Source organism: Hibiscus syriacus, unplaced genomic scaffold (genome assembly GCF_006381635.1).
Source record: "Hibiscus syriacus cultivar Baekdansim isolate YM2019G1 unplaced genomic scaffold, ASM638163v2 tig00002237_pilon, whole genome shotgun sequence".
Taxonomy (NCBI): domain Eukaryota; kingdom Viridiplantae; phylum Streptophyta; class Magnoliopsida; order Malvales; family Malvaceae; genus Hibiscus; species Hibiscus syriacus.
Window position 1 is genome coordinate 3,150,521 of NW_024061918.1, and position 27,392 is coordinate 3,177,912.

Here is a 27,392-nt window from a genome sequence, read left to right on the forward strand (position 1 = left end):
TCAACACTTCAGACAATCATTTATGGTGTTAGTTCGAAAAAAATATTCGATATTAAATTATCAAATATATTTATCGTAGAACAATTATTTCTTAGTTCTATGGCCCATTACTCATTACAATTATTTTTAGCTGTAATGAAAGTCATAACAACGGCATATTAATGTTTAAACTGTCCTAAGAAAATGTCGGAACAAATCTAACAAAAACCAATCACTTTCTTCTCAGATTCTTTAACCTCTCTAATACTAATAAAAAAAAACTTCCAAATTTAGTATTCTTTTCTTTTGCAATTTGCCAGGGTTTACATTTTTTCTTTCTCAAATGCTAGAACAATAATAAAAGTTATTTTCTTCTCACGGGATGTTTATGATTCCAAAAATGGAATCAAATCAAACTTAATTAACTACAATCCCTTCGTTATTGTCGTTGCCATCGCCTTTATTATCATCGTTAAATGGGAAATTGCATATCGGCGCCAAAAAAACTAGTAGATATAATATCGAAGAAATATCATTACAATTGCAAGTCGAAACCGAAAACCAACTCGAAACATGCACGTTTCGGCCACGAAGGTGGATGGAGATCGGTAAACTTACGCACTAGGGTTTTGAAGGATTCGTCGGGAAGCAACATCTTTGAGAGGTACAAGATCGGGGAAGAGTTTGGGAGAGGTGAGTTCGGGGTGACGAGCAAATGTTTCGATTTAAAAACCGGAGAAGCTTTCGCGTGCAAGAAGATATCGAAGGCAAGGTTGCGGGCGGAGATCGACATCGAAGATGTAAGGAGAGAAGTTGAGATCATGAAGCATTTGCCAAAGCATCCAAATATTGTTGCCTTTAGGGAAGCATTTGAAGATAAAGAGTTTGTATATCTTGTAATGGAGCTTTGCCATGGGGTGAACTTCTTGATAGAATCGTCACTAAAGGTCATTATACGGAACGAGCCGCCGCTAGAGTTGTTAAAACCATTTTTGGAGATTATAAAGGTAATATCACTAATCCATGGTTTTAATACGATAAATGTCCCTATACTATTTAAAATTTACTACACTTTATTTTTACAAGAGTTCTGGTACTTTTTATATTTAAAAAGCTTTAAAAAAAGGTAAATTAACTTTTAGTCTTTTATACTTATAATTTTTTTTTTATCAATTTCACCCTTAAGAAGCTGTAAACATAGATGATTGAAAATTGTATAGTTTAATTAATAATAATAATTTTTATTTGTTTTTAAAGATTAAAGTCAAATTGACAATAACTGTAAATGTAGGAGACTAGAAAAGTTATTTTACCTCTTCTACAACTGTCAGATCAACAATTGACAGTAAAATTAGACAGAAGTTAGAGGAAGGACCAATATTTTAAATTTAAAAATTGTGCAAGGACTCAATTTCACAAAATTAATATATGTGAACTAAAATTTAAATTTTAAAATGATACATGTACCTATTTAAACCGTTACCAATCAATCAAATCCTTTTTTGTTTTCTAGATTTTTTGTCTTTTCCGTCGTCTTTATGTGTGAGGTTTTAGGATATAATTTAAACCTAAAATGACATTGTTTGGGTAATTTTATTTTCTTTTTATTTTAAAATGCATATATTCTTCCTAATAAAATAAAAAAAAAATCGATGTAAATTTTGGTTCTTTCTTGGCTTACAAAATAATTAATTTTCGGTTCATAAAATATTGCTGATTCAAAATCTCAATTGCACGTTTTGTTTGTTAATTCTGGGGGATTTAAACTTAATTTAAAAGTCAATAATAAGAAAGACATATACAATTTTTTATTCACTAAAATGAATTAACTAGCATTGGAAAGGGCGAAATGTAAATATTTTAAAATGAAAAAAATAAGAAATTAACATAAATTCCAAGTAATTTAGTAGATCCCATAGAAATGTGCAATTAGTTGAATAACATTTGGTGCAGGCATGCCATGAACATGGAGTGGTACATGGGGATTTAAAACCAGAGAATTTCTTGTTGGCAGCCAATAAAAGCAATTGATTTTGGCCTTTCCATATTTCATAAACCAGGTACAATTTATGTTCAAATTTAAAGATTCATTTGTTTTATCCGATCAAGAAATGAAAAACGATGAACAAACATACGAAGCCCGATCGAATCGAATGAACCGAAATTCATCAGCAGGCCAGCAGTTCAATGACGTTGTTGGAAGTCCTTGTTAGATGGCCCCAGAGGTTTTAAGAAGAAACTATGGCAAAGAAGTAGATATTTGGAGTGCTGGTGTTATCCTCTATATCTTGCTTTGTGGAATTCCTCCCTTTTGGGCCGGTAATTATAATTTTATCATTGCATTGTTAAAATTTTAGTCCTAAAAAATATATAAAATTTATATTAATATAATTAAATCCTTATTCCATATATATATATATATATATATATATTATTAACAGTTGAATTTTACATTCATCCAACGGTCATAACTATGTATAAAACTATTTTTTTTTAATATTTTGTAAATGAATCCTAACCTTTTATATATATATTATTAACATCCAAATCATTGAATTTTTCTAACACTGTTGATCTGTGCTATTTTAATTTTTCTTTAAAATATATAAAATATCTACCACATTCGAGAGTCATACCTTTAATCCGAATAATAATATTGTAGATTGTGAAGAAGGCATTGCAAGAGCAATAATAAGAGAGAAAATAGATTTTCAAAGGGATCCTTGGCCTAAAGTTTCCAGTGAAGCAAAGGATCCAGTTAGAAGAATGCTGGATCAAAATCGGATAAGTGTTCAACAAGCTTTCAGTTTGTACGTTGTCTAATTCATTATTATGGTAATGCCTTGCATCCATAAAATCTTAATGTTGATAATCATGATGTGTACGATATGAAGAACATCCATGGATCCAAAACTTGGAAAATGCTCGAAATGTGAATCTTGGGGAACACGTGAGAACAAGGATTAAGCAATTCTCATTGATGAACAAGATAGTATATTGGAAAATAATAATATTGTAGGTTGTGAGTCTTTCAAGCTACCTTGTAATCCGCCTCAAACTAATCAAAGTCATATGTCAACTTTTAGGTACCTAGATGAAAAAGATAATATATTTTAGCCACTTACTTTGAAAAAAAAAACAATAATTTAACTTCTTGTATGAAAAATATAATAATATTATAGATACCTACTTTGACAAAAAAATTTCTTTAGGTACTTACATAAAAATATAATATATTTTAAATATTTATTTTAAATAAGCATTTTTATAAAAGAAAAGGCAAACTACACTAGATATCATTGAACTTTAATTTTTGTATTGGATTTTTTACTTAACTATAAATTGATACTATTGTAGCACTCAACTTTAGGTATTTTACCCTTTTATCCACAGCTGATAATCGTCACTCTTCAATGTCTTTTGCAGCTACCCTAAACGTCGATGAACTCACCTCCTCATTAGGGATTCAGATAGCGGCTACGTCGCGATATAACAACCGTTATATCGCAGTCGTGGCGTTGTTCGTTAACGATATTGTCCAAAATAGCGGTGTGAAGTGGATTCACACCAATAGCAATCGATAACGGCCGCAACATAACGACTAACGGCCGATCGCGGTGATAACAGACTGTTATTGTCACGGTGATAATTTAACTCTATATTTTTGTACATCAAATTCCTCCATCAACGATCGACACAATTCCCTCCGAATTATGGAGTTCAATTACGGAGTTCAGTCTTTTGATGCTACACTTTGTCGACACTTCCTATATTTTTTTAAAAATATATAATGTTAGTATTCTTATATATCGTTTATCACAATATTTACAAGTTTAATGATTACTTTTTTTCATGTGCATTCCGCCAAGCTTTATATTGTTGTCTATCTTTTTTGGACCGTGTCACATACAGTTCCTTCTCAGCATCAGTCATCGACTCCCACTTCTCCAACACCTCATGTTTTACCTGAAATTAAGCATAAATATTTCTTAATCAATACATTAACGCTAAATAATACTCAATGTCAATTTTATTTTACATACTGAACATATGTTGTAATTACCAGCTTCCTTCATCCTTTGGCATTTATTTATACTGTCAACACTTAAAATTTGTAATAAATTTAAAGTAATTAAATATTTTAATCCAATTACCATTTCAACAACAATTACACAAATACATTGATACTTACTAGAAGTACATATATCCACCCAGTGGTTGCTTTCGATTTACTTCATTGTTGATACTCTCGGACTCCATTTTAATGTCATCTTCGCGAGCAACAATTGCAAGATTCATTGATTTCATTTTTCCTTCATATATCAGTTTACGAACAATCAAGCATTAAATTAACTCAAATCAAATCAAATACAAATTACATACAGTTTATTCAATATACAAATATCGATAACTAATCTTGTAATAAAACAATTTCCTTCAAAGGAATGGGCATACTCTCTACTACAAGTATCAGTACATTTATACAACTTACAATATTATTTTCTACATATAATATTATATAAAAGTATCAATATTTATTTTCTACCTATAATATCACTTTCTAACTGTGATCGTTCCAAAATTCTTCTTTACTTTGAAAATCCCAAACTCATAAACCCTAATCCCTATTTCCAAATAATGTAATACTAAAAAAAACTAGGGTTTCCTTCAAATGAATGAGAATACTCTCTACTACAAGTATCAGGGGTTGTCTTAGGAAAGTATCAGTACATTTATACAACATACAATATCATTTTTTACCTATAATATTATATAAAAGTAACGATTTTTATTTTCTACCTAGATTATCACTTTCTACATGTAATCAGTCTCATATGTTTTTTTACTTTGAAAACCCCAAACCCATACATCTATCCCCTATTTTCGATTACTCTACTACTAAAAAACTAGGGTTTCGACAATATACTTTTCGATTCGACTGTAGCAACAAACAAACAACTACGCTTTCAAAAACGCTTTGCTTCTATTTCACAACAACTAATACGCTTCGATTTCGATTACTACGGCCGTCTTCTATTTATTTTCAGAGGAAATGTAGCTATGCCTTTGATATTTTAACCGGATATGTTATTTATATTTAATCGATATAATTACCCAAGTCTCGATACTTTCGTTTAAGGTATCGATACTTTCGATACGTTTTCATTTTTTTCTTTTCTTTTCAATTCCTAAAGTACTGATACTATGATACATATACTTATAAAAGTATCGATACATTCAACATATCCGATATTGCTTTACCGGTTTTGTCATATTGAAACCGGTTTTGTCAAATTTTAACCTGTTATATTGTCATGTATCGATAGATGTTTCTAAGGTATCGATACTTTCAAGTAGCTATTATTGCAATTATTTTAAATTTCTAAAGTACCGATACTTTGGTGCATATACTTAGAAAAATATCGATACAAATTTCAACAATTCCGGTATCTCTACCGGTTTTGTCAAACTTCAACCGGTTATATTGTTATGCATCGATACATGTGTGTAAGTATCGATGCCTAACGATAAGCTAAGTTTACCTTCAACATATCTCTTAGCGCTTTACTGGTTGTCATATTGAAACCGGTTTTGTCAAATTTTAACATGTTATATTGTCGTGTATCGATACATGTTTTTAAGGTATCGATACTTTCTAGGCCCTATTATTACAATTCTTTTAAATTTCTAAAGTACCGATACTTTGGTGCATATACTTAGAAAAGTATCGATACAAATTTCAACAATGCCGTTATCTCTACTGGTTTTCTCTACCGGTTTTGTCTGAAACCTGTTTTGTCAAACTTTAACCTGTTATATTGTTATGTATCGATACTTCTGTGCAAGGTATCGATACCTACTGATAAGCTAAGTTTGCCGGTTGCCAAATTTTTAAATATTTCTTCATATTTTCCACCTACAACATTATTATTACTCAACATTTCCGATAACGCTAAACCGACTTTATTAAATATCTTATTATATTTCCGATAATACCATATATTAACCATATATTAATCTACCTTTCTTCATACAACCGGGATTCCAAATTCACTACTACTTTTTCCTTTGAAGATGTACCGCACGAAACAGCAGCCTGCCACAAAAAGTACAACCCTCCTCTTTTGTACTCCACGAATTTGTTTGCACTATTCCAATTACAAATTTCCAACCATCCCATCGAATGAAATTTGTGGATTTCGCACCTCTACTTTGGAATTCAAAATTTCCGTCCATGTTTTAAATATGAATTGCGTTGCTTCCATTACATCACTATTTACACCTTGATGAGATATTCGCTATTTTAGAGGAGGTAAAAAAAAAAAAAGAATACGAGTTGTGTTGCTTCCAAATCAAGGGAAGTTATGGTCAATAGGGTATAAAAAGAAATTTGTGCATTTTTTATGATGTTCCTATCTATCTAACCATATGAAACCATGAACATGCTTACCGCCCCAACCCTTTTCCTGGAATGGGGTTGTTGCAAAGTACTCGTACATCATGATTTATTGGGTAAATCCTTTGGATGGACTGAAAATCCAAAACCAGAAATTATAACTTTTGAGCACGGCTAAATAATCAAGTAAATGATCTAGCCATGGCTAAATAATGTACACGACTTATTCAAAAATAAGTGTAACATTTTTGTTCGATGTAACCTCCATGCAAATATCCTCATAAAAAATATCCATGTTCCAGCATATTCGGTCACAAATACCGAGGATACCATACTACAAATATATGCAAAACTTTAAAAGATTTGAGATAATAAGTGTAGGACATATATGTATCTGCACTCCCTCCCCAATCCAAGTAACAAAAGCCTACTAAAAAAAGGTTATTCACACATAGCCAACATCTTTAAATAAATGGATCAAGTTAAAAGTATCAGAAATGTGTGAAGAGCGCAAACCTTGGTAGAAAAAACCAAGACCTGGCTGTCCCTAATTATTTGCTGTCACTGCTACCACCATGCTGTGTAGAATTTCCATTCCAGAACGGATTCCTATCGGAGAAACGATCATCATCTTCATTGCGTTTTAGAGTGTGAATATTGCTGCCATATCGAGTGGTCACAGGTCGCCTGTTCCTGCTGTCATCGCTGGCTGTTGAAGTGCTTCAATTTCTTCCTGACAAGTTATTCTGCACTGTAGGATTCGGACCTATAATTGCAACCAAGCCAGACAAATGAGAAAAGACTTCTCCAAGGCAATTTTTCCTGTATGTCACTGACTGATTTAACAGATTATAACCAAACGGGAAAAAAACTGCATACAAGAAAAATTAAACAGATAATACTGTTACCAAAATTCAGGCTAACCCCTTCAACATCAATTTTCTTATATTTCACTACTAATTTGTATCAGATCACGATCCAAGTTTTGGATCATTAATGATTTGTGACACACTGTTGTTCTGAATCCTTTTTTTTAAGGAGTACCCATGTGATGTGCATTCAGACATGGCTATCGACATATGATCAAGAATCCTCCAAATACATGAAAATATTAAACATACCCATGTCATATACATATCGATATCTGATCTGAGTCCAAGTAACACAGGATGCAGAAGATGTATAAAAGTAAGATTACTTAAGAAGGACGTTCTTGTTGTTAAATAAGATAGCAACTACCTTCTTGAGACTATATTAAAATTCTCAAAATCATAATTAATACAACTGTCTACAGATCAACTTAAAATAAGGGGAAAAGAGTAATATTCAAGTATATCACCTTCAATTATAGGTGGTATGTTCTAATCCTCATTCTACTAACCCTTATCTTCTAAGTAAATCTAGTGTATATACGGGATTGCTATCTTTTCTCTCTTGCCCTCTCTCTCCACATACAAAACATGTTTATGTGATTATGTATAGTGAAACAGACATGTATACTTCATCTAAATTAGTTTAGAAAATATTAAATAGGTCATAGAATAAACATTTTAATTCAAGATCTTCAACCCAGCAGAACAAAGAAATTGTCCTTAACAACAGAGTGACTCACTGTATTCCCGGATGCCACTTTGAGATTCATGTCCAGTAGTTGATGAGCTGGCACCACCACCACCAAGATACGAAAGAGGATTTACATACGACAGGATGTTTCTGATGTAAGAAAAATATCCTCCATTGGTTCCTGGAGAATCTTCAGTAGCTGTCAAATTTCTATTGTCGTCGGATGATCTTTGCCCTTGGAAACCAGAAGTTCTCCGACGGGGAACCACTATTAGTGCTTGTCTGTTAAGCAGACCCAAGTCCAACAAAGATTTACTCAAATCTGCAGGAAAGAAGAAAGCAATACTGGTGAAAGGCAGACATCTGAAAAGCAATATTCGCATAAGCATATTTTAAAGGCACGGAACATTCCTCAAATGTAAAGGCAAAGCAATGTAACAACATTTCAGCCAAGTTGAAAACATCTTCAATGCAAGAGGTTAACAAAAGTTCATCAGAAATAGTAAATACCAATATGCGATCACCATAGAACAGTGTTCACAAAAAGAAAAAGGGATCATCCCTCGTAGTACTGAAAGAATGTGACCTTCAAGTGCCAAAAAGAATTACATGTAATAAAGCACCTGAATAGAGCATCTAACATCCTATAATCTGCACAGAAATTCAATATTACTAATTTGCAACATTCTTCTAAACACCAGCTTGAGTATGGGCAAAGCTCAGCTAAAGTAATGCAATACCTGAACTAAGACAAAACTAAACAAGCCTGCCACATTGATTTTAAATATGTACATTGCAAGAACATAGCATACCTTGATCACCAAATATCTTGCGAGGATAAGGAATGGCAAGATCATAGGAGCCCAAGCCACTTGATTGGTTTCTATCCACATAGTCTTTAATCATACTCAGAGTGTGTGTCACAGGAAATTTCTCCTGTAGGCTACTACTGTCAGGTAATCGGATGTTTAAATGAACATCAGTTGGTAGGTTTGCAGTTGTAGTGTTTTCCAATGCATCATCTATGCCTTTATCCTTTACATGGTGCATGGCTTTCTCTGATTTCGCAGAAATCACTGGTGAACTTCCACTGGGACAAATTGGCTGATGATCAATGTCCTTTACCAGGATTAGACGATCATTGTCGGGATGAGAGGATGCATTCTCAGATGCATGACCTGCTGGATTTGAAGTGACAGAACTAATAACCCTTCTTGTTCCTTCATTGGTAATATCACATTGTTTATCCACAATATTAGCCAAGTTATCGGAGCTAAATGATTCAGAACTGATTTTTTCAACCAACTCAGGATTTTTCTCCTGCCATGTCAGGACAGAAAAAATCTTCTATCAAGCAAAGTTTTTAAACTTCCAAGGTACTTCCCTTCTTCCTGGTGAAGAGCACCACAACCTGGATTGAAGTCCAAGTGACCTCCTCCATCCAGAACTACCATGGTAAGACAAAAATTAGAAAGCAGTTATCAAGACAGCCAGCACTCGAAATTACCTGAACCGTGTTTCCACTATCTCTGTTTTCCTCTATCACCCCAGAAGTAACAGTTAGGTCAGATGCCAAGTTCCGGTCAACATCGTCCATTGTGGTTGATGGAACAGAAGCACTTGAAGAACTTCCTTGCTCAGACTGGCTAACAGCAGACACTCCAGAACCGGATGATTCATATTTCTTTGAAGCAAGTGCAGCACTAAGGACAGCTGCAGTTGTTTCCTGCAGTTTAGACCAGGAAACTAAGATTGCTAAAAAAACCCAAAAACAAAAACCTAATTGTAGTAAATGAGCATCGAGCATCTTCTCCCACATTGGAGAACTCCTAAAGCTCAATCATCACTAGCAAACCTGGATGTGAAGACTCAACCATGCCTTCTCTAAACTGGATGCCAATATTTCAGCACTGACAATTCCTTCTGAAAGAGTCCCACAAAAGAAAAATAATTTATTCAGAACAGCTTTCCCTAAATATTACATGCTTTCTCAAATATAGAAAAATATTTATTTAGAACACCTTTCCATAAATATTACATGCCTGCTCAAAAATAGAGAGAAAAGGAAGAAGAAAATATTAATACCACTTTGCCAAACTTGTACACCATTATATCCGATTGCTGTTACGCATGGGGCAGATTTCTGCGGGTCTGTATAATGTTGATGCAAGGATTTGTTCTCTCATTAAAACTGGTAACATATATGTGCAATAGGAAACAAGAACTATCAACTTAAACAAGTACACTATAAGTGTCCATTGAAATGGTGGACAAGGGAACTCAGCCCGATACCAAAAAACAGCAACAGGTTCTATCTACAAATGAAAGAAGAATCATGGTGCCCGCTGCTTTACGAGTGGCAAGGTGTGTACTGTATTAGTATGGAAAATGCAGTGACAGGAAGTCCAAAACTACCATGTTTGGAAGCACAGTAAGAAGAATACATGGAAAGAGTTAAACGAAAGCTTCCTTATACCTTTCCCATCCACCACTTTCCATCTTCTAACTGTTCTTTTCTAACAAAACATGGCATAAGAAAGGTAACACATCTATAACAATTATTATGCATTGCCACTAGATAGTATGCAGCAATTAAACAAAGTAGGTTTTCAACAGCATATAAATGCATATAGGGAAGAGTATAGACCAATTCAACACCGAATATTTAATTCACATCTTGATGCAAAATTATCACAGAAATTCCATTGGCATCAACAGTAAAATGTTAAAGTCCTAAAACTTAGCTTTTTTAGGCTTTATTTGATTGGGTGGATAGAATAATAGAAAGATAGATAAAAAAAATCTTTCTTGTATGCTTGGTAGGAAAGAGAAGTGAAGAAAAAATTATTTTCTCCCATCCATTGCTTGGAAAGATTGAAAAATAAGGGCGGGGGGGGGGGGGGGGGGGGGAATTACACTGTTTTACCATTATAATCACTGAAGTTAAAGATTAAAAAATTATTAGATAACTTGTAAATATACACATCAACTTACTCCACTCTCATTTACTGTCATCTACTTTTTCCAATTTGAAGTGATTTATTTTTGTTTAATAGATGAGGATAACAATACTCTTCCCGTTTTTCCCCTTCACAATTTTACTTCTGACCAAGCACACGAAAACTTAATTTTCTTTCCACTTTTCCACCCTTGTATTTCTCCATCCTTCCAAGTATACCGTTAAGTGTAACTATAAACTAATAATATAATTTACACTTGATAACTAGGATACATATGGCAGAAAAATTTGCAGCATCAGTGCTTCCACCTCGGATATGCAATAGAATGCAATACTTTGACAAAGACTCTTTCACCTGAATCCACCAGGATAAGATATAGAGCACAACTATAAGAAAACAGGATTAGTTTGAGACGAAAATCCTTGAAATGAATAATGAAAAAGAGAAAGAAATACTTTTAGGTCAGTCCATGTAGAGTCCTCCACGTTTTTCGACTCTGAATCTTCGCCTTAAATCCCAATAAGCATAAGAATTAGAAATCATAATCACAATGAAATAACAAAAAAATAGTATTTTTTTGTTCACACAACCTAAATCACAAAATAGTAAAAGGGATCAAATAAAGAAGAAAAAGTCACATGAAATGTAGACCACAAAAAGCTTCTTCTGGTTCTTAGCTTCAAGAATTGCTTCAGGAATTGAGCCTTTGAATGTAATAGATGACAAAGATTCGGACCTTTCCATCTGTCATCAGACAATTAGGCTCCGAAAACTCAAAATTCGCAATTAAATCACTCATTCGTTATCAGAATCAAATTAGATTGCCTCGAATCTTCAAGCATACACTTTCATGTGCACTTCTGTTTGTGTGTGCGTGTGTGTCACTCCAGAAATAAATTGAGCAATTCATAATTTCTAAAAACCCTAAAAAACAAACTGACAGTGCGGAAACCTGAATTATTTAGAACAATTAAAGATCATATCTAATAAAAAAAATATGGTGAAAATTTCTTTTATTAAAGGAGGGATCAACGAGAAGGATCATTTAAATTAAAAGAAACGGAAACAGAAAAGAATAAGCCGTACCTTTGATTGTAGAAACTAGAAACTCGAATTTCACGAAGGAATCTTATAATCTTAAGACCAGATAAATGAAGGGGTTCGAAGACTTTTGAGTTTAACAGTGAATATATATGAAAGATGGATTTATCCCAAAAGAAAGAAAGGACGGGCAAGTCATCCTTTTATACTTTTTGGCAGTAAAACAACTTTTAGGTCCTTATATTTTCAAATTTTGGTAAATTGACCTCTCTCTACAAAGATGAGCAATTTAATTCTCATTAATTTTGAAAAATATTAATTAGGGACAATTGATCGCAGAATTGGAGATGCATATTTTAGTGTGCCAAAACGATATTCGTATTGTGAAAAAGTATCAATATTTCATTGAGGAATATTGATATCTTTAAGTGGGTATCTATATTAGCTTGACAAATTAGTTAAATAAATTTATAAAGGATTAATACAAAAATAAGTGTCTAAAAGAATATATCGAACAATGTTTTAGTGCCTAAATAATTTTTCATTAAAATTATATGACTAAAGTTTTATCACTTAACGGTTTTTTTAACGATAGACATCTAAAAGTGTAACGGAAAAAATTTTAGTCACCTATTTTTAGAGAAAAATTATTTAGATACCAAAAGTTAATTTTAAGTATAGTTTAGACACTTATTTTTATATTAAGGCATTTATAAATTACTTTAGATTGTATAAGGCTCAACCGATTAAAGCATGCCCTTCATAACATACTTGAATAAGAAAACAAAGTGACGGTCTAGAAATAATTTTTAGGGTTGACACACATATGTTAATAACATAAAATTTTTAAATGGGACGAGTACAAATAAATTCAGGGTGACCACCATCCATGAAATAAGTAACCACTCGAAATGAAAACATAGATTTTAAGGTGGACACGAAAAATTTCAAAATGAACACCATCAATAAAATAAATAACTATTCAAAAAAATTTAAATTTCAGGATGTGTACGTGTCCCCGCGAGTTGTGATGGTACACGTTTGAGAATTACTTACTCGATTATATAGACATTTGTGACATTTACTTGATTACCCGACCTTTGTGAGTTGTGACATTTATACAATGTACGACCTTTATACAATTTATTCTCTTATACAACTGTGAGTGGTTTTCATGCATACAATACACGTGTTAACTATCTGATAAGCGACTTTGTTAAAGGTAAGCATCGATGAGGTCAAGCTACCACCGTGAGAAAAAGATAATATTGAACATAAATTAATAACGAGAATATTAACTTCACCTGAATAGTTATGTCATACATTAAATTATATGTTTGCTTATGCTTATGACTTTATGAACTATTATAGAATAGAAATATATGTTTCCTTATTTGTTTATGTTTTATAACTTGTATGAACTACTATTCTGTGGTTCATGATTCGTCAAATGAATGAGTCCTAAATTTATTGGTTGAAGAATTCACAGTGAATGTGTAACATATTCTTCCAAGTTCAATGTGGTCAAATAGAATATTGGAAAGAATTTGTAGTCTAAGATTTGAGTGGCCTTAGTGAGGACTTGATGAATTTATCTATTTGAGAAGTTGAGTTTTTCACTTTTAAAGAATTCATACCCAAAAATTTGATTGGTCATAATGAAATGAACTTGATGAGTTCAGCAAATTTCAAATGAGAGGTCGAGTTTAGTAAATGCTCTTAATAATTTCATATTTTTAATTCGTGTGGTTTATATTCAAATAGACTTGATGGAATCACATACATAAGTGTGAAGGACTAACCACCATATATAAAATATTTTGGATCGTATTTCTTGGATATGTTAATTGAGATTAAGTATTTATCTTGGATATGTTAATGTGTAGATTCGATTAAAAGCAAGTGCTGAACGAATTGACGTATAAAGATAGAGTGAAAGTGAAAATGAGTTGCTTAGGACTTAACTGAGGTAAAGGTGAGTGCAACTTACTTATTTTATATACGACTGGGGAATGACTTGCGATGAGTCAACCTCAAATGGGTTTGAATAAATGATTTATATATTGTTATAAATGTATTTTTGTATTGATTTATTAAACGATTTTGTTATGATTTTTGGGTATGAATTACCCAACTATTTTATATGATTTTGAATTATGTCATTATATGAGTATATGTTTTATATGAATAAATGATAAATTGAATAATGATATGTGAAATAATATGAGTAAATGTTCTACGTGAATAAATGTTGAGTAAATGCTATATGAAATGCTATGAGAAATTGTTTTATGTGAATAAATGATAAAGCACAAAGTATATGTTACTCGAATAATACTATGTGAAATAATTAAATGGTTAAAGCCCAAAGTACATGTTATGAGAATTAGGGGTATAGTTAGTATGCCAAGAGTCGAGGGTTCTACGCGGTCCTTCGGGACAAATTATACTCGGTCCTTCAGGACAAATCTATGTTGCACTTCTATGCATATTCTACGCGGCACTTCGATGCAAATTCTACGCTGGAGTTTTGACTGCAATTATAGTGCACAACCTTAATGTACTCACACACCTTAAGTTCTCAGTGATATGCGTTGGGCTAATAAAACAAATTGATATGAATTAAAAATTGTATAAGATTATAAGTATGTTTATGAAATGTATATTGATTTTCATATACAATGTTGATTGAAAATGTTTAATTAAATACTTTATTTTTATTCTATGCTCATTATGCCTCACTAAGTCAACGACTTAGCGTGTGATTATTTCACACGTAGGTTCAGAGGAGTAAGGAAAGTAAGTAAGTAAAGGTAGGACAACATAGCTTTGAAGAGTACCAGATCAGAGAAATTTGAATAATACGTGATTTTATTATTGGAAATTTTGTTGGCATGTACCATAAATATTTAAAGCGTAGATGTTATGATATGTCTTGTAAATACGTTTTATTAAGTTTTGCTTCCATTGTCAAGTTTTAGTCGCATTTTAAAAGAGTCAAAGAGTTTGAAAAGTCAATGTGGCACCTTAAATTTGTATCCGGGTCGGATATGGGTCGGGGGTGTTACATTTATTGGTATCAGAACTTAGGTTATGTCAAGTTTTTTTAAATAGACCGGTCGGTCGACTGTAAAAAATGTTTAATCTGTACATGCCAACAAAATAACCAAAATCTCTGATATGATATTGTAAAGAGTATGTTGTCTTTGCTATTATGGTTAGGTGATTATATATTAATATATGTTAGACTACGAAGGCTCCCAAAGTGAAGCAGGATATGGAATTAATGAGAGAAGTAGTAATTTGGCAAAGTGAATAACAGACACCTGAGGGAGTATTTTCTAGACGTTGGACGCTATTCTGAAGCGTTTCTAATCGTTTACTTCCCCGGTTATTAGAATGAATGTTGTTAAAGAGTTAAAAAGTTTAGGAGCATCCGAGTTTAAGGGAAAGCTGAGGAATGTCTTGTTTCTGCGGATTTTTGGCTAAATGACGTGAGAATTATGTTGAATGGTCTCCATTATTTTGAAATGGAGAAGTTGGATGAAATAGTCTCACTACTAAGAGGTCAAGCACGTGTATGATGGATTAATGTGATATAGAGAGTAAACATGTTTCCTACTGGGATTTTGGAAGTAATTATTATGTAGTTATTGTTATAAGGTTGTTAAGCCCTAATAGATGGTTGTTCGAAGTTAACGATTCTAAGAGCCTCAAAAGGATTGTAAGATTATAATGATTGAAAAAGAGAGTTAAGAAATGGGAAGATTTCATACGAAACAATCGCGAACGATTAATTTCTATGATTTGAATGCAAAAACGATTCGTATTGATAAAGATCGATTATGAAGGATTTCCGAGCTTCGCAGTTAAAAGTATTGATGCATTTTTATTTAATGTTGATCAAATATTAGAATTCGAAGAGATTAAGGCTAGTTTGAAGAAATATTTTTGAAGGTGAACTAGGTTTCGTTAATATTTTTGAGTTAGGGAATTGAATTCTTAATCATAGTCGAAAGTCAACGATAATTATATTTTCCTAATGATATTTGATTGATTAAGATAAAGGAATGACATCAAGTAGAATCATGATTAATGGTTTAAACTTTTTGAAAAAAGATAATGGTGGAATGGTAGGAAGTATAATATATGTACGAGTTGTGATTAAGTAGAAGTTTGAAAAGTTATTTTGAATTCGAAATCGCTTGGAATTAGTTGATTATTCAAAAGATTCATAGGAAACTCTTAATGACCCCTCCCCACTAAGAAACTTATTAATAAATGAGACAATAGTTATTTGGATCTGTAAGAAACAAGGAAATGCAAGGTATGTAATAATAAGATAAGTTGAAAATTCATAGTTTGGAAAAGTAAGTTAGAGAAATAATTGCAATGTCGTAGATGATATTTGAAAATGATTCTAAAGTAGTTCATAAAATAAAGCAAATGGGATTCGTTCGAAGTAAGAGAAATTTATTTCGAAATATGAATAAGGAGTTAGGAATTATTAGTTGATAAGAAGTCAGGAATTAGAATAGCAAGTCAGGTTTAAATGTAAATTTTGTAAATTGGATTAGAAAATTCGTTAGAAATTGTACAAGTTGAATGGTAAAAAGTACTTTATATGGTTAGATACGTAATTGAATCTAGTCTTTGATGGATCAAGTGGAAAAATTTTAAGTATAAGGAATAATACAAAATATTGTTCTTTACAAGTAGTGTACACTACCAAAGTTAGAAAGGTGCAATAAATTTTGTAATCAGTAAGGATAACAAGTAGTATGATGACGCCTCTTATACCAGTATAAGAAAGGTATTGGCGTATGAAAAAAAAGAGATTATCTATTGTAGACACACGATTTCGTCCGAACTTGCTTGTGATATTACATTATATAACTACGTGACCTATTTATCTTATATATTATATGGTATACACATTGCATATTTATGATGTTATATGGTGGGATTACATTGGATACATTGTATTTATATTAATATGCGTATACTATATGATATTATATATATGCACTTTACATTATTACATTATACATATTTATCATTTTATTTTATTGCTTTTTTCAGGCCCAAATATAATCCCAAAGTCAATTACAAATGATGACCCAACACCAATAACTACAAACCCAGTACAACAGTGAACCGGTAGTAGACTCAGATTTGGAGCCCGACGCGAACAAACCCAATCATCAACCTGAAAAGGTTAGGGTTTTGATCGGTTAGGGTTTCAAAACCCTAACCTTTTCTCTTTGTTCCAGCCGCCAAATATTCACCGCTGGATTAGGATGAGATCCAACGGTCCACATAAGAGCTCATCTAGGGTTTTACCTTCTTCAGCGCCGCACAGTCCATTTGCTAAGGGGAACCATCAGTCAAAATTTGAAGAGTCTTCCCCCAATTTCTTGGCACAACCAACGTCCAACAACACAAGAACACGTATTTTAGTCATAGTAAAACACTAAAACCGAACAAAAATAAAGGAAATTCTAGGACTATATATATGTATAAATTCGAAGAAAAAATTACCAGAAATCATAAGGAAAATACGCAAGGAATCTACATTTGTAAAAGCTTCGAAGAAATAAATAAAAAGGGTAAAGTTCTTACCTTTCTTGGTTTCGATACTTGTATGTGGGTTATTTTGTTTTTTTTCTCTTTGTTTTTGACTCGAAAAAACCCAAAAAAAGAGAATCAGCCGATGATCAGGGGAGGGTTTCGAGATCTTTTTTCTCAGATCTAGTCTTCTCGGAGACCCTTTTGTACAAAACAAAATCGTTTTTTTAAGAGAATACATGAAAAGCTTTCGAAAAATCACAAAAAAAAATTCTTCCGACGATGAACGACATCCAATGAGGCGGCGGTGGTCGAAATCTGGTTTCCTATGAACCCAGATGACCGTGTTCTTCAGAAATGAAGAATAGTTGAGAGAAATTTTGGGGTTGGGTTTTGATCGAAATGGGAAGGGGGGAGGAAATGAAAATGTGTTTCTGAAAATTGATATTTATAGTGACCCGCCAAACCGACCCATGACTCGATGACCCGACCGGATCCCTAAAAGATCCGCATGTTTTGTTAAAAAAGAGGGTTAATTGCAATTCAATCCCCCATTTTTTAAAAATGGTTCAATTCGCACCCCAAAATTAATTTTAACCCCGGTTGCTTTTTAAATTTTACACTCTATTTTGTTTTTATTTTAATTTAGTCCCTCCTAAATTTAATTTTCATTTTAATTTAATTGTTTTTTAATTTTATGTTTTTTAATTTATTTTTTTCTTTCAATTGCTTTTTTATATTTTGTTTTGATTTTATTTTTTTGCTTTCTTTTTAAATTGTTTATTATTATTATTATTATTATTTAATTTCTTTTTTCCCTTTTATTTAACTATTTTTTAGGTTTTTTATTTATTTTATTTATTATTTTATTTTTTTATTTAGCCATCTTGTTTCCTTTTTTTCATTTTCCCTTATTTTTCTCATTTCTTTTACTTTTACTTTTTACTTTTTATTGTTTTTAATTATTTTATTATTTTCTTCTAAATTTAATCTTTTAGTAATTATTCCTAATAATTCCGCAGTTAATCTTTTTATCTTTAATTTAATTGACTTTTTTTTACATTATTTATTTGCTGTGTATTTTTTTTAAATGGGCAATTTGTTTTTGTTTTTATTTCTTTTAATTCCTCATGCATATATTGTTTACTTAAAGCATCATAATTTAACATACATTTTTCCTTTTGATTATGCATTTTACTTTATCTAACATTTTTTTTGATTTTTTAAGGGTACGCTTTTAAATCCATTAAAGGTAAGTAATTTGGATCGAACTTTTATCTTTCAATTTAAATTACAATTTTCTTAATTAAGACAACTGGAACTTAATTAGTACCGAAAGGAAAGTCCAAGGGTGCTAATCCTTCCTTGACTATAGCCGACTCCCGAATCCAACATATCTTTGGTAAGATGCAGATCAGGCTAACGTTAATTTTCAGTTGTCTTCTTAAGTGAAAAGTGTAAGTTTAAATTTCAAGTTAATTTTTTGATCCTTATTACTTACATTTGATTATATTTTCAAATAAATAGTTGTACTGGCGTTTTCTTTTAATGGTTTCAGCTTATCAAACCTTTTTCCACCTAAGGCTCTATACCCGAGCTCTGAACCCTTTTAAGTAGGGGTGAAAACGACGCCTTCGTGAGAATTTATTCTCCGTGCGTGCCTAGCAAGTAGCATTCGAGATTCTTATACCTAATGTATTCGTGAGAATTTATTCTCCGTGTGGGTATAAGGGAATGTGTCATCTCGAGTTTAACTCAGTCCACATGATCTTGTAATGGGCTTAAGGCTAAGGGTCTGACAAACCCAAGGGGCACCGACAAGGAGAACTCGAGTACCTTCTTTAGAACCTAAACCGTGAGACTACAGAGAATTAGAACCTACCCCAAAACTCCATTTCAAAACCTATGATGTTTTTACCTTAATCATGCAATTTGTTATTTTTATTTTTACTTTAATTATTGTTTTTGTCTTATTAACTAATTTTCCTTTCATGTTTGTCTTTTTATCATTTGCATCATAAAAAGAGGTCATTGATCCATAAAAAGGTGTTCATTACACACAAATAATATGCATTAATGGACAAAGGGGTTGTAATGTAAGAGGTGGAAAACGCGGAGGTATGACTATGGTCCGAAAAGACTCAGAAAGAAAAGGGAGACAATCTTCAAGAAAACTATGTGTCAGAACTGGTTAACTATGCCTTTGTCAGCCTAAAGCAGAATGATGTTCAAGAGCTACAGAGAATCTGTGACAGCTGGAAGAGTGACCAGAAACGGAATTGTAGTTCAAGGTGAAAATGGAGAAGATAAACTATGAACAGTTTTTTAAATCTGTCAATTTAAAAGTTAAAAATTGGAGGGAACAGAATCTATCTGTCTGATTCTGAAATTGACAGGGTCCTAAGAAGCATTTAAACAAAAAAAATTTGGGGAGCAAGGCTCAGTTTGCTTAATGTTTGCACTGGCAGGGAGTAAGTCAATTAATCTGAAAAGGTTGGCGGGTCAGGGCCCCTCCCACCCTCTACGTGGTCCTGTCACTGATCACATGTAATTATGAAGTTCAATGTAACATCCCAAATCAGGGTCAGTGACTAAATTGCAAATTTTGTAAACTAGGTGCTCGATTTCGAAATAAGTTAAAAGTTCATGGATTTAATTGAAGAAAGTTGATGTTGGATTTAATGATTAAGTTTGGAAATATTAAGGGTACTATGGTAATTTTTTTAGGGAAGATTTTTATTCCCTTTATAAGGGTAATAAGCGTAGGAAGAGAGTCCAGAGCATTCTTCAGTCTTCTTCTTCCTCCTCTCAACCGTGAAGCCTGGTATAAGGTAAGTGGGTCTTTAGTTGGTTAATTCTTTCGTTTTAAAGCTTGTTTTGATTCTTGGGATATTAAGAAAGATTAAGGAAAGCTTTAGGTGGCTTAAACCTCAAAGATTAACAAGTATGAGAAATTAAGAAAAATGAGGTTTTTAAGTGAATTTTTGATATGGAAGGAGATAATAGATTGTGAAGTTGAATTTGACTTGTCAAGGGTTAAATTAAGAGATATGAAGTGATAAAATGGGTTTTAGAACATGTTGGAAATTTAGTGTGATTCTTGAATGCCATGTAAATGATAGAATTTTGAGTTTAAAGAAGTGATTATGGAGTAGAAATGAGTTTAAGTATGTGTATGAAAGTTAGGAATATTAGGGAATGAAGTATGATGTGTTGAGCTGAAATGAAAGATTTCGAGCTCAAAATATGATTTCTGGGCAAGGGGAACCGATACCCCTTCAAACGAACAAGAATTCCAGTATGTCATGGGGGAACCGATACCCCCATAGGGGGGAACGATTCCCCCTAAAGGAAATGGGAATATGGGTTTAATAAGTTCGTTTAAGTTGCTAGTATCAATTACAAGGTGTAGTATCTAATGATTACCTCGAAATGTACATTTATGTAGATTCTACGCATAAAGAAATTCCGGAACGTTTGGCAAGTAAGATCGATCAAGGGAAGATAAGAGATTGGAATGCTAGTGACCAGGTGAGTGCATATTCAATAGTATACGATGTGCGATGGGAATAAGACTTGCGATGAGTCTATTTCCTAAAGTGTTACACATGAATTCATGATTAAAGGCATGAGTGGAATATGCATGTATGTATGTTTGATTATATGGATGATCTGTTCTTTTATGTGTTAGATGATAAAGTATAAGTAATTACATAAGAAAGGTTATGAATTATATGAGATATAACTATGTGATATAGTAAAATATAATTATTATTATATGATAAGTGAAATAAGCTGGATAATATTGATCTATAGATGAAGTGAGAAGTGGAATATGCATGTATGTATGTTTGATTATATGGATTGATCTGTTCTTTATGTGTTAGATGATAAAGTATAAGTAATTACATAAGAAAGGTTATGAATTATATGAGATATAAACTATGTGATCATAGTAAAATATATTATTATTATATGATAGTGAAATAAGCTGGATAATATTGATCTATAGGTGAAGTGAGAATAGTACACTAACTAGGAGATTTGAACATAATGATAAGATGATCATCTAAGATAAGCTAGATGGGAAAGATTCATATGTTTAAATAAAACTATAACACATGGTGTATGATAGAAATTATGAAGTTATAGAAGATTATAGGAGTTATATGAAATTGAATTAAGTAAACAGATTAGATTATATATATATAAAGAAATAATAGAAGTGAGATATGTTTATAAGTCTGCCTAGATAATATGAATATGAATTATAAGAGTGCTATATGATTTATATTAGGATAATCTTGAGGATATATATATATATATAGATAGATATGAAATGAGTTATATGAATACATAATTGATGAAATGGTGGGTTACCTGAACAGTGAATATATATGTCTAAGAGAAGCATAAGATAAGATATAAGCAATGTGATATAGGTATATCTGTGCTCTAAGTGATATATATAGGTATTTCTATGATAATGTTACATAATATGTTATGTATGTTAAATGAATTATGTGATGGTATAAGAATGATATGAAATATATATGTGAAACAATATATGTTATGAGATAAGGACCTAGACTATAAGCTACGTGAAAGTGTTCTAGGTGTTTTGATAAATTATATGAAGTATGATCTTATGTGAACAAGATATGATAAGTATGTTACAGAATAAAGGTGATTGGATGAGAATGATAGAAATTATATGAAAATATGACATATGTGACATGTGAATTATGGAAGTGAATTACAAGTTATGTAAATATTTGAAATGAAATAAATGATAACGCCCATGTTATGTGTCATGAGAGCTAGGGGTATAGTTGGCATGCAAAGTCGAGGGTAGCGGTTCTTTGGGACATATGTATATTCTTTGGAACATGTGTGAAGTCTTGAAAGACATACTTGATCCATAGTATATGTATATGATTCTTAAGGAATTCTATGTGGTCCTTATGGACATTATATGGCATTACGGTGCAATTCTACGCGGTTCTTTGGGACATATGTATATTCTTTGGAACATGTGAAGTCTTGAAAGACACATACTGATCCATAGTATATGTATGATTCTTAAGGAATTCTATGGGTCCTTATGGACATCATTAGGCACTACGGTGCATTCTACGCGGCACTTCGGTGCAATATACGAGCTGTGGTGACAGCATTAGTGTACACCTCTATAGACTCACATCGATAATTCTCACATATGTACATGGGCTAATCCAGAGATATGAACAAATATATGTAGTGGTATGATAATGCTATAGAAATGATATGATGTTGTGTGTATAGAGTTGATGGAAAAGTATGTGATATATGATAAACTGAATGATAAATTATGTGTATGTATGGATTTACTGTAATTAATCGATGATTTATACGATATGAAAAAGCATGGAATGCTATAACATGATAGAAAAAAAACATGTATCAATATGTTTTAAAGTGCATTATAAGTTGTTATGCCTCACTAAGTCTTCGACTTAGCGTGTGATTGTTTCACACGTAGGTTTCGAGAAGAGTAAGGAGTGATGCGAAGCAAGACATGTCAGTTTTCCTTACCAAAAGATCAGATCAGAAATATTTGACAAAGTATGTATTTGGTTATGTATAAAGTGTGGCATGTAAAGTCATTAAGTACGAGCACTCTGATAAAGTCTTTATTTTGATTTAAATAAAGTTTTAAATTTCCCGTGATTTTTCTTAAGAGTCAAGGTTTGAAAAGTCAATGTGACACTTCGGACTGGTATCCGGGTCGGATACGGGTTGGGGGTGTTACATTCAAAGCAAATATGCTCTTGCAGACATGTACTTCTCGCATTGAAACGCATGTCAATGCCATGTTGTAAGTACACATGCTCGTGTACATATGATATTGAAAACTGCACAAAATATCAAAATAAGTATCAAAATAAGTACACTTATTGGGAGGATGGTTCACCAGAGCAAAGAGATCAAAATGTAAAGGCATTTTGCCAACTCACTTGTCCCTGTTAGCTGAAGCCTTTTGTCTTACTTCAGTTACTCTTTCGTTATCATTTACGAGGCCCAAAAGGCTTTGAGATATTTTTCGGACATTGCTACCTTGTTCTCTTCCACTGGAATCAATATACTGAAAATCGGACAAAGTCTGCAACACAGGAAATACTCAATTAGACAAAAATGTTTAAATACAGTGAGTTGCAGATTATATCATCAATACTGAATGACATTTGTTATATAGCATAAAGAAACCACAATTACCATTATTAGATACGTATGTCCTCTTATGTCATCTATGACACGCTCTGATCCATGAGCAACAAGGTAGTCCAAAACAGTCAGCCTGGGGCACACCAAAGCAAAATAGCCTTTCGACGTTGGTAGAGTTTGGTATGGGGGTAGTGGAGGAAAAGTAAAATTCATAAAAAGAAAACACAAAGCAAACTATAGTACAAAAAATGTGCAACTACTTTAACAGTTAAATGAGTTTTTAGACAACCACTTTCTAAGTTGCAGAAACCAAATTGTTAATAAATGCAACATCGCAACTGACCCCTCAACACAATGCTGACTTTGTATACATGACGCCAATTCTTTCCGGTGTCATTCATACGTTTCCACAGTACTGCCATGATTATCTGGTATTCAGAACTGCAAGAATATTAAAAAAAGGAAATGAATTTCCATGTAACAAAATAATAATGAAAATCGTAGATATTTTTCTCAATCTTACGAGCTTCTTGTTGCCAACGCAATATCTGCCAGGAGTGATCCATGAGGACCCCAGGACTCATTGCTAGTAGCATCAAGAACCTGAAATTCGAAGGGAAATAATATACATTATTTAAAGCAGAGAAATAATAGTTTTAACAGTATAACAAGAATATTGTCACTTTGATGTTTAGAGCTGTTAATCAAGAATACTATTTCTATAAAAACTTTCTAGGACAACATCCTTCCCGGAGAAAAGAAAATGTTTCGGAGCCATTGAATTCAATCAAGATTCAGCTCCATCAGCATCAAAGGCATTAAATCATAGTGTTGTAAAATATGATCGGATTGTAAAATATGATGATCGGATAAACAGTTGTAGAAGTGTGAAAAAACTATTTTAGTTTTACATTAGTGTAAGCTTAAGATATAGTATAATAAGCTCTCACGTGTGGTCTAGTTTATCAACAAAATGCACAATGTTTTAATGGTCAATACACATGGTGAAAGTAAAAGAAATTAAAGAAAACTTCAACCAGGCAGACTTATTTTTTATGCCTATTGCTGCCCTGCAAAAAACTGTTCCTAATCAAATTGGCCTCGCTTGGAAGGGTCTGAGGTGCTTTGTTGTCTGGCAAGGCAACGCAAAGCAAGGCACACCTAGGGACACACCTTCACAACACAGCTGGTTAATAAAACTTGAGAAGGATATACATAGCAAAATGGATCCTTCAGCAAATGTAAGAATCAATCCTTTAGTACCCTTCCATTAAGAGCTCCCAACATTCAATCAAAGGTTCAAAACTAGCTGCAACAGGCAACCACAAGATGCTTGATGGCTGATATTACTATGCTCTTCTAATCAAATTAGCCAACTGTCCAACCCCACTTTATATAGTATTCGGTTGAGAAGTGTCCATATGTACGCCTCTGACTGGTGAAGAACGCTCCTCATATAACATAGATATCCATCAAGCTACTATTCCATAGACTTCATTAACCTTAATTTTGTTCTTACACTTTTTATTCTATTTCCTGATAACAATATCAATTTGATCCCCTCACTGTCACCTCTCCATAATGCAAACAAATAACATTGAACCTTGAGACTGTCTGAAAGAACTCCTTCACAAATGTGCATACACTGGATTCCTCTTATCACCCCTACTCCTTTCCCTTCCCACAACTATGACTCCGTAAGTTTTGCTTGTTCTTCCTCTCTAAGCCTCTCTGTTTCCTTTCTATTACTAGGATATGCAGATTATAGAATCATCATTTTAATAACTAATATTGAAAGGAACTCAATTTTTGCAACTAAAATCCAGGTCAATGTCAGAAGCACATTCTTAGTCTAACATCTCACATAGCATGTCAACTAAAACAATATCTGGCTAATTTACTAAATCCCCCAGCCAAAGGAAAACGATATTCTGCTTCACACAACTGATCAATAGATACTTCAGTCATGCAAAAATTGACTTTATCGTACTCAAATGGACAGTGAAATTGCTAAACAATATTCTCACCGTCAATTAAAACAATATCTAGATAGTTTAGTAAATCCCCCAGACAAAGGAAAACTATATTCTGCTTGACACTACTGATCAACATATACTTCAATCAAGCAAAAATTGACTTTAACACTCAAATGGACTATGAAATTGCTAAATAATATTCTTACCTTCTGCTCTATTCCAGGAACTTTAAGAACTTTCTTATTAACCCCTCTCTTACTGCAAAAAACAAAGGGAAAAAAAAGAACATTTAGCCACCGGTTATTGCAAAAAAAAAAAAAATACCAAGGAGCAGGAATAGAGCATATTGATTTAAAAAACAAACAAGATTGCAATCATCTTTCGTAGATAAATTTGCTACCAAGGGATTGCTTTACATGTTTCAATATTCAGAAGAAATTCGGAAATATTATCATGATATGAGATTTGAATCTAATAATACACTTACAGGTCTCTAACAGTTTGACCAAAAACCTTCTTCATCGTCCCTGCTTTCAAAATGAGGCAACTCTGTCACATAAGAGAGTAGGAAACATTTGATCTTGAACAACTTCCGGGCACCACAATGGAATAAAATTATAGTCATCAAAACCCGTAAAGCTAGAAATGTTGCAATTTTGCAAAGAAATAAAAGCCAAAGGATTCAAAAGAAAATTTCAAGATCATTTACAGGCAACATAATCAAATCAAACTTGCATAAAAGTCCAATCATACGACATTCCAATTAATATATAAATTAAAAAGGAGTTGATTTACTAAATGAAAGAAGCTAACCGGCTTGGATGAAAATCTATATATCATAAATATTTTGACAGATCATTAGAGATAAAAGTCGTACTACTAAGAATCTTGGTAGTGGCAAACAATTGATAGAACAAAAAATGCAAACCATCAGAATCAGGAAAAAAAATCCAATCATTCATCGGGAACATTTTAGAACAAACATGGATTCAAGAAAAACAGGAAAAAGAATCTAAATGAGCTGAAATTAAACTATATCTAGAGAAATGAAAATTAAATCAATAACATCAGAATTCAGAAATCCTAATCCAATAAAATGTAACGAAACAGATCTAAATAAGAGCGGGGGAACAATAATAAACAAAAATCGAAACCTGAACCTTGGCCTGATTGAATCTAAAACTGAAACCGCAGATCTGAAAGCAAAAATAAAATTTTCTCTTTTTTATGTGTTAAATGGATCGTCTCAGTGAGAGAAAAATGAAGAGGAATCATCAAGAGTTCTCGGAACAAATTGGTGTAAAATTTTGTGAATATTTTACGCTAAACAAATGAGAAGTGAGAAAGAAATTCGTGCGTTTGTGTTTGGCATAGTGGTCACTTCAAAAGTTGGTGATGAGAGGTGTTTTGTGATTTTTACGTGATTAAATTAGCTTTAAGGTTCCTGTATTATCGGATCAGTTCAAATTAGTCCTCGTAATTTAAAGTGATCCAGTTACAAGTATCTCAAAATAACACATGTAGTTGGTGAATTTTAAATTTTTGTAATTACATTTTATTTTTATTTAATGGTATAATTGAAATTTTAATTCTGATTGTACATTTTTAAAATGAGAAGAAAACTAATTCTTAGCGTATTGAATATATCAAATTCAAATTTATATGTTACATTGAATATTAAACCGAAGGTTGTCTAGTTTTAAG

The 27,392-nt window shown here is 32.4% G+C and overlaps 2 protein-coding genes and 1 pseudogene across 5 annotated transcripts; 1 reads left to right on the top strand and 2 right to left on the bottom strand.

Moving 5' to 3' along the window:
* Positions 1 to 455: 455 nt before the first annotated feature.
* LOC120138971 lies at positions 456 to 3,414 on the top strand (annotated as a pseudogene).
* Positions 3,415 to 6,838: 3,424 nt separating this feature from the next.
* LOC120142147 (plant UBX domain-containing protein 11-like) lies at positions 6,839 to 12,041 on the bottom strand. The gene is made up of 10 exons (XM_039156885.1): positions 11,995 to 12,041; positions 11,538 to 11,645; positions 11,355 to 11,407; positions 11,172 to 11,253; positions 10,025 to 10,090; positions 9,795 to 9,862; positions 9,447 to 9,665; positions 8,752 to 9,259; positions 7,989 to 8,261; positions 6,839 to 7,142 (listed from the first exon to the last, which is right to left on the bottom strand). Exons 2-10 carry the CDS (start codon positions 11,641 to 11,643, stop codon positions 7,099 to 7,101), a joined length of 1,419 nt encoding a protein of 472 aa, XP_039012816.1. The 5' UTR covers positions 11,644 to 11,645; positions 11,995 to 12,041; the 3' UTR covers positions 6,839 to 7,098.
* An 11,241-nt stretch (positions 12,042 to 23,282) lies between these two features.
* On the bottom strand, positions 23,283 to 27,053 carry LOC120139192 (clathrin interactor EPSIN 2-like). Of its 4 annotated transcripts, none has more exons than XM_039154516.1 (8): positions 26,849 to 27,053; positions 26,176 to 26,215; positions 25,895 to 25,946; positions 24,236 to 24,315; positions 24,056 to 24,153; positions 23,764 to 23,845; positions 23,505 to 23,650; positions 23,283 to 23,402 (listed from the first exon to the last, which is right to left on the bottom strand). In XM_039154516.1, the coding sequence occupies exons 2-6, from the start codon at positions 26,208 to 26,210 to the stop codon at positions 23,841 to 23,843; spliced, it is 270 nt and encodes an 89-aa protein (XP_039010447.1). In that variant the 5' UTR covers positions 26,211 to 26,215; positions 26,849 to 27,053; the 3' UTR covers positions 23,283 to 23,402; positions 23,505 to 23,650; positions 23,764 to 23,840. The 4 variants fall into 4 exon arrangements, with proteins under 4 accessions (XP_039010447.1, XP_039010444.1, XP_039010438.1 ...); XM_039154513.1 differs by having other exon boundaries at positions 26,176 to 26,237; XM_039154507.1 differs by having other exon boundaries at positions 26,176 to 26,327.
* Positions 27,054 to 27,392: the final 339 nt, after the last annotated feature.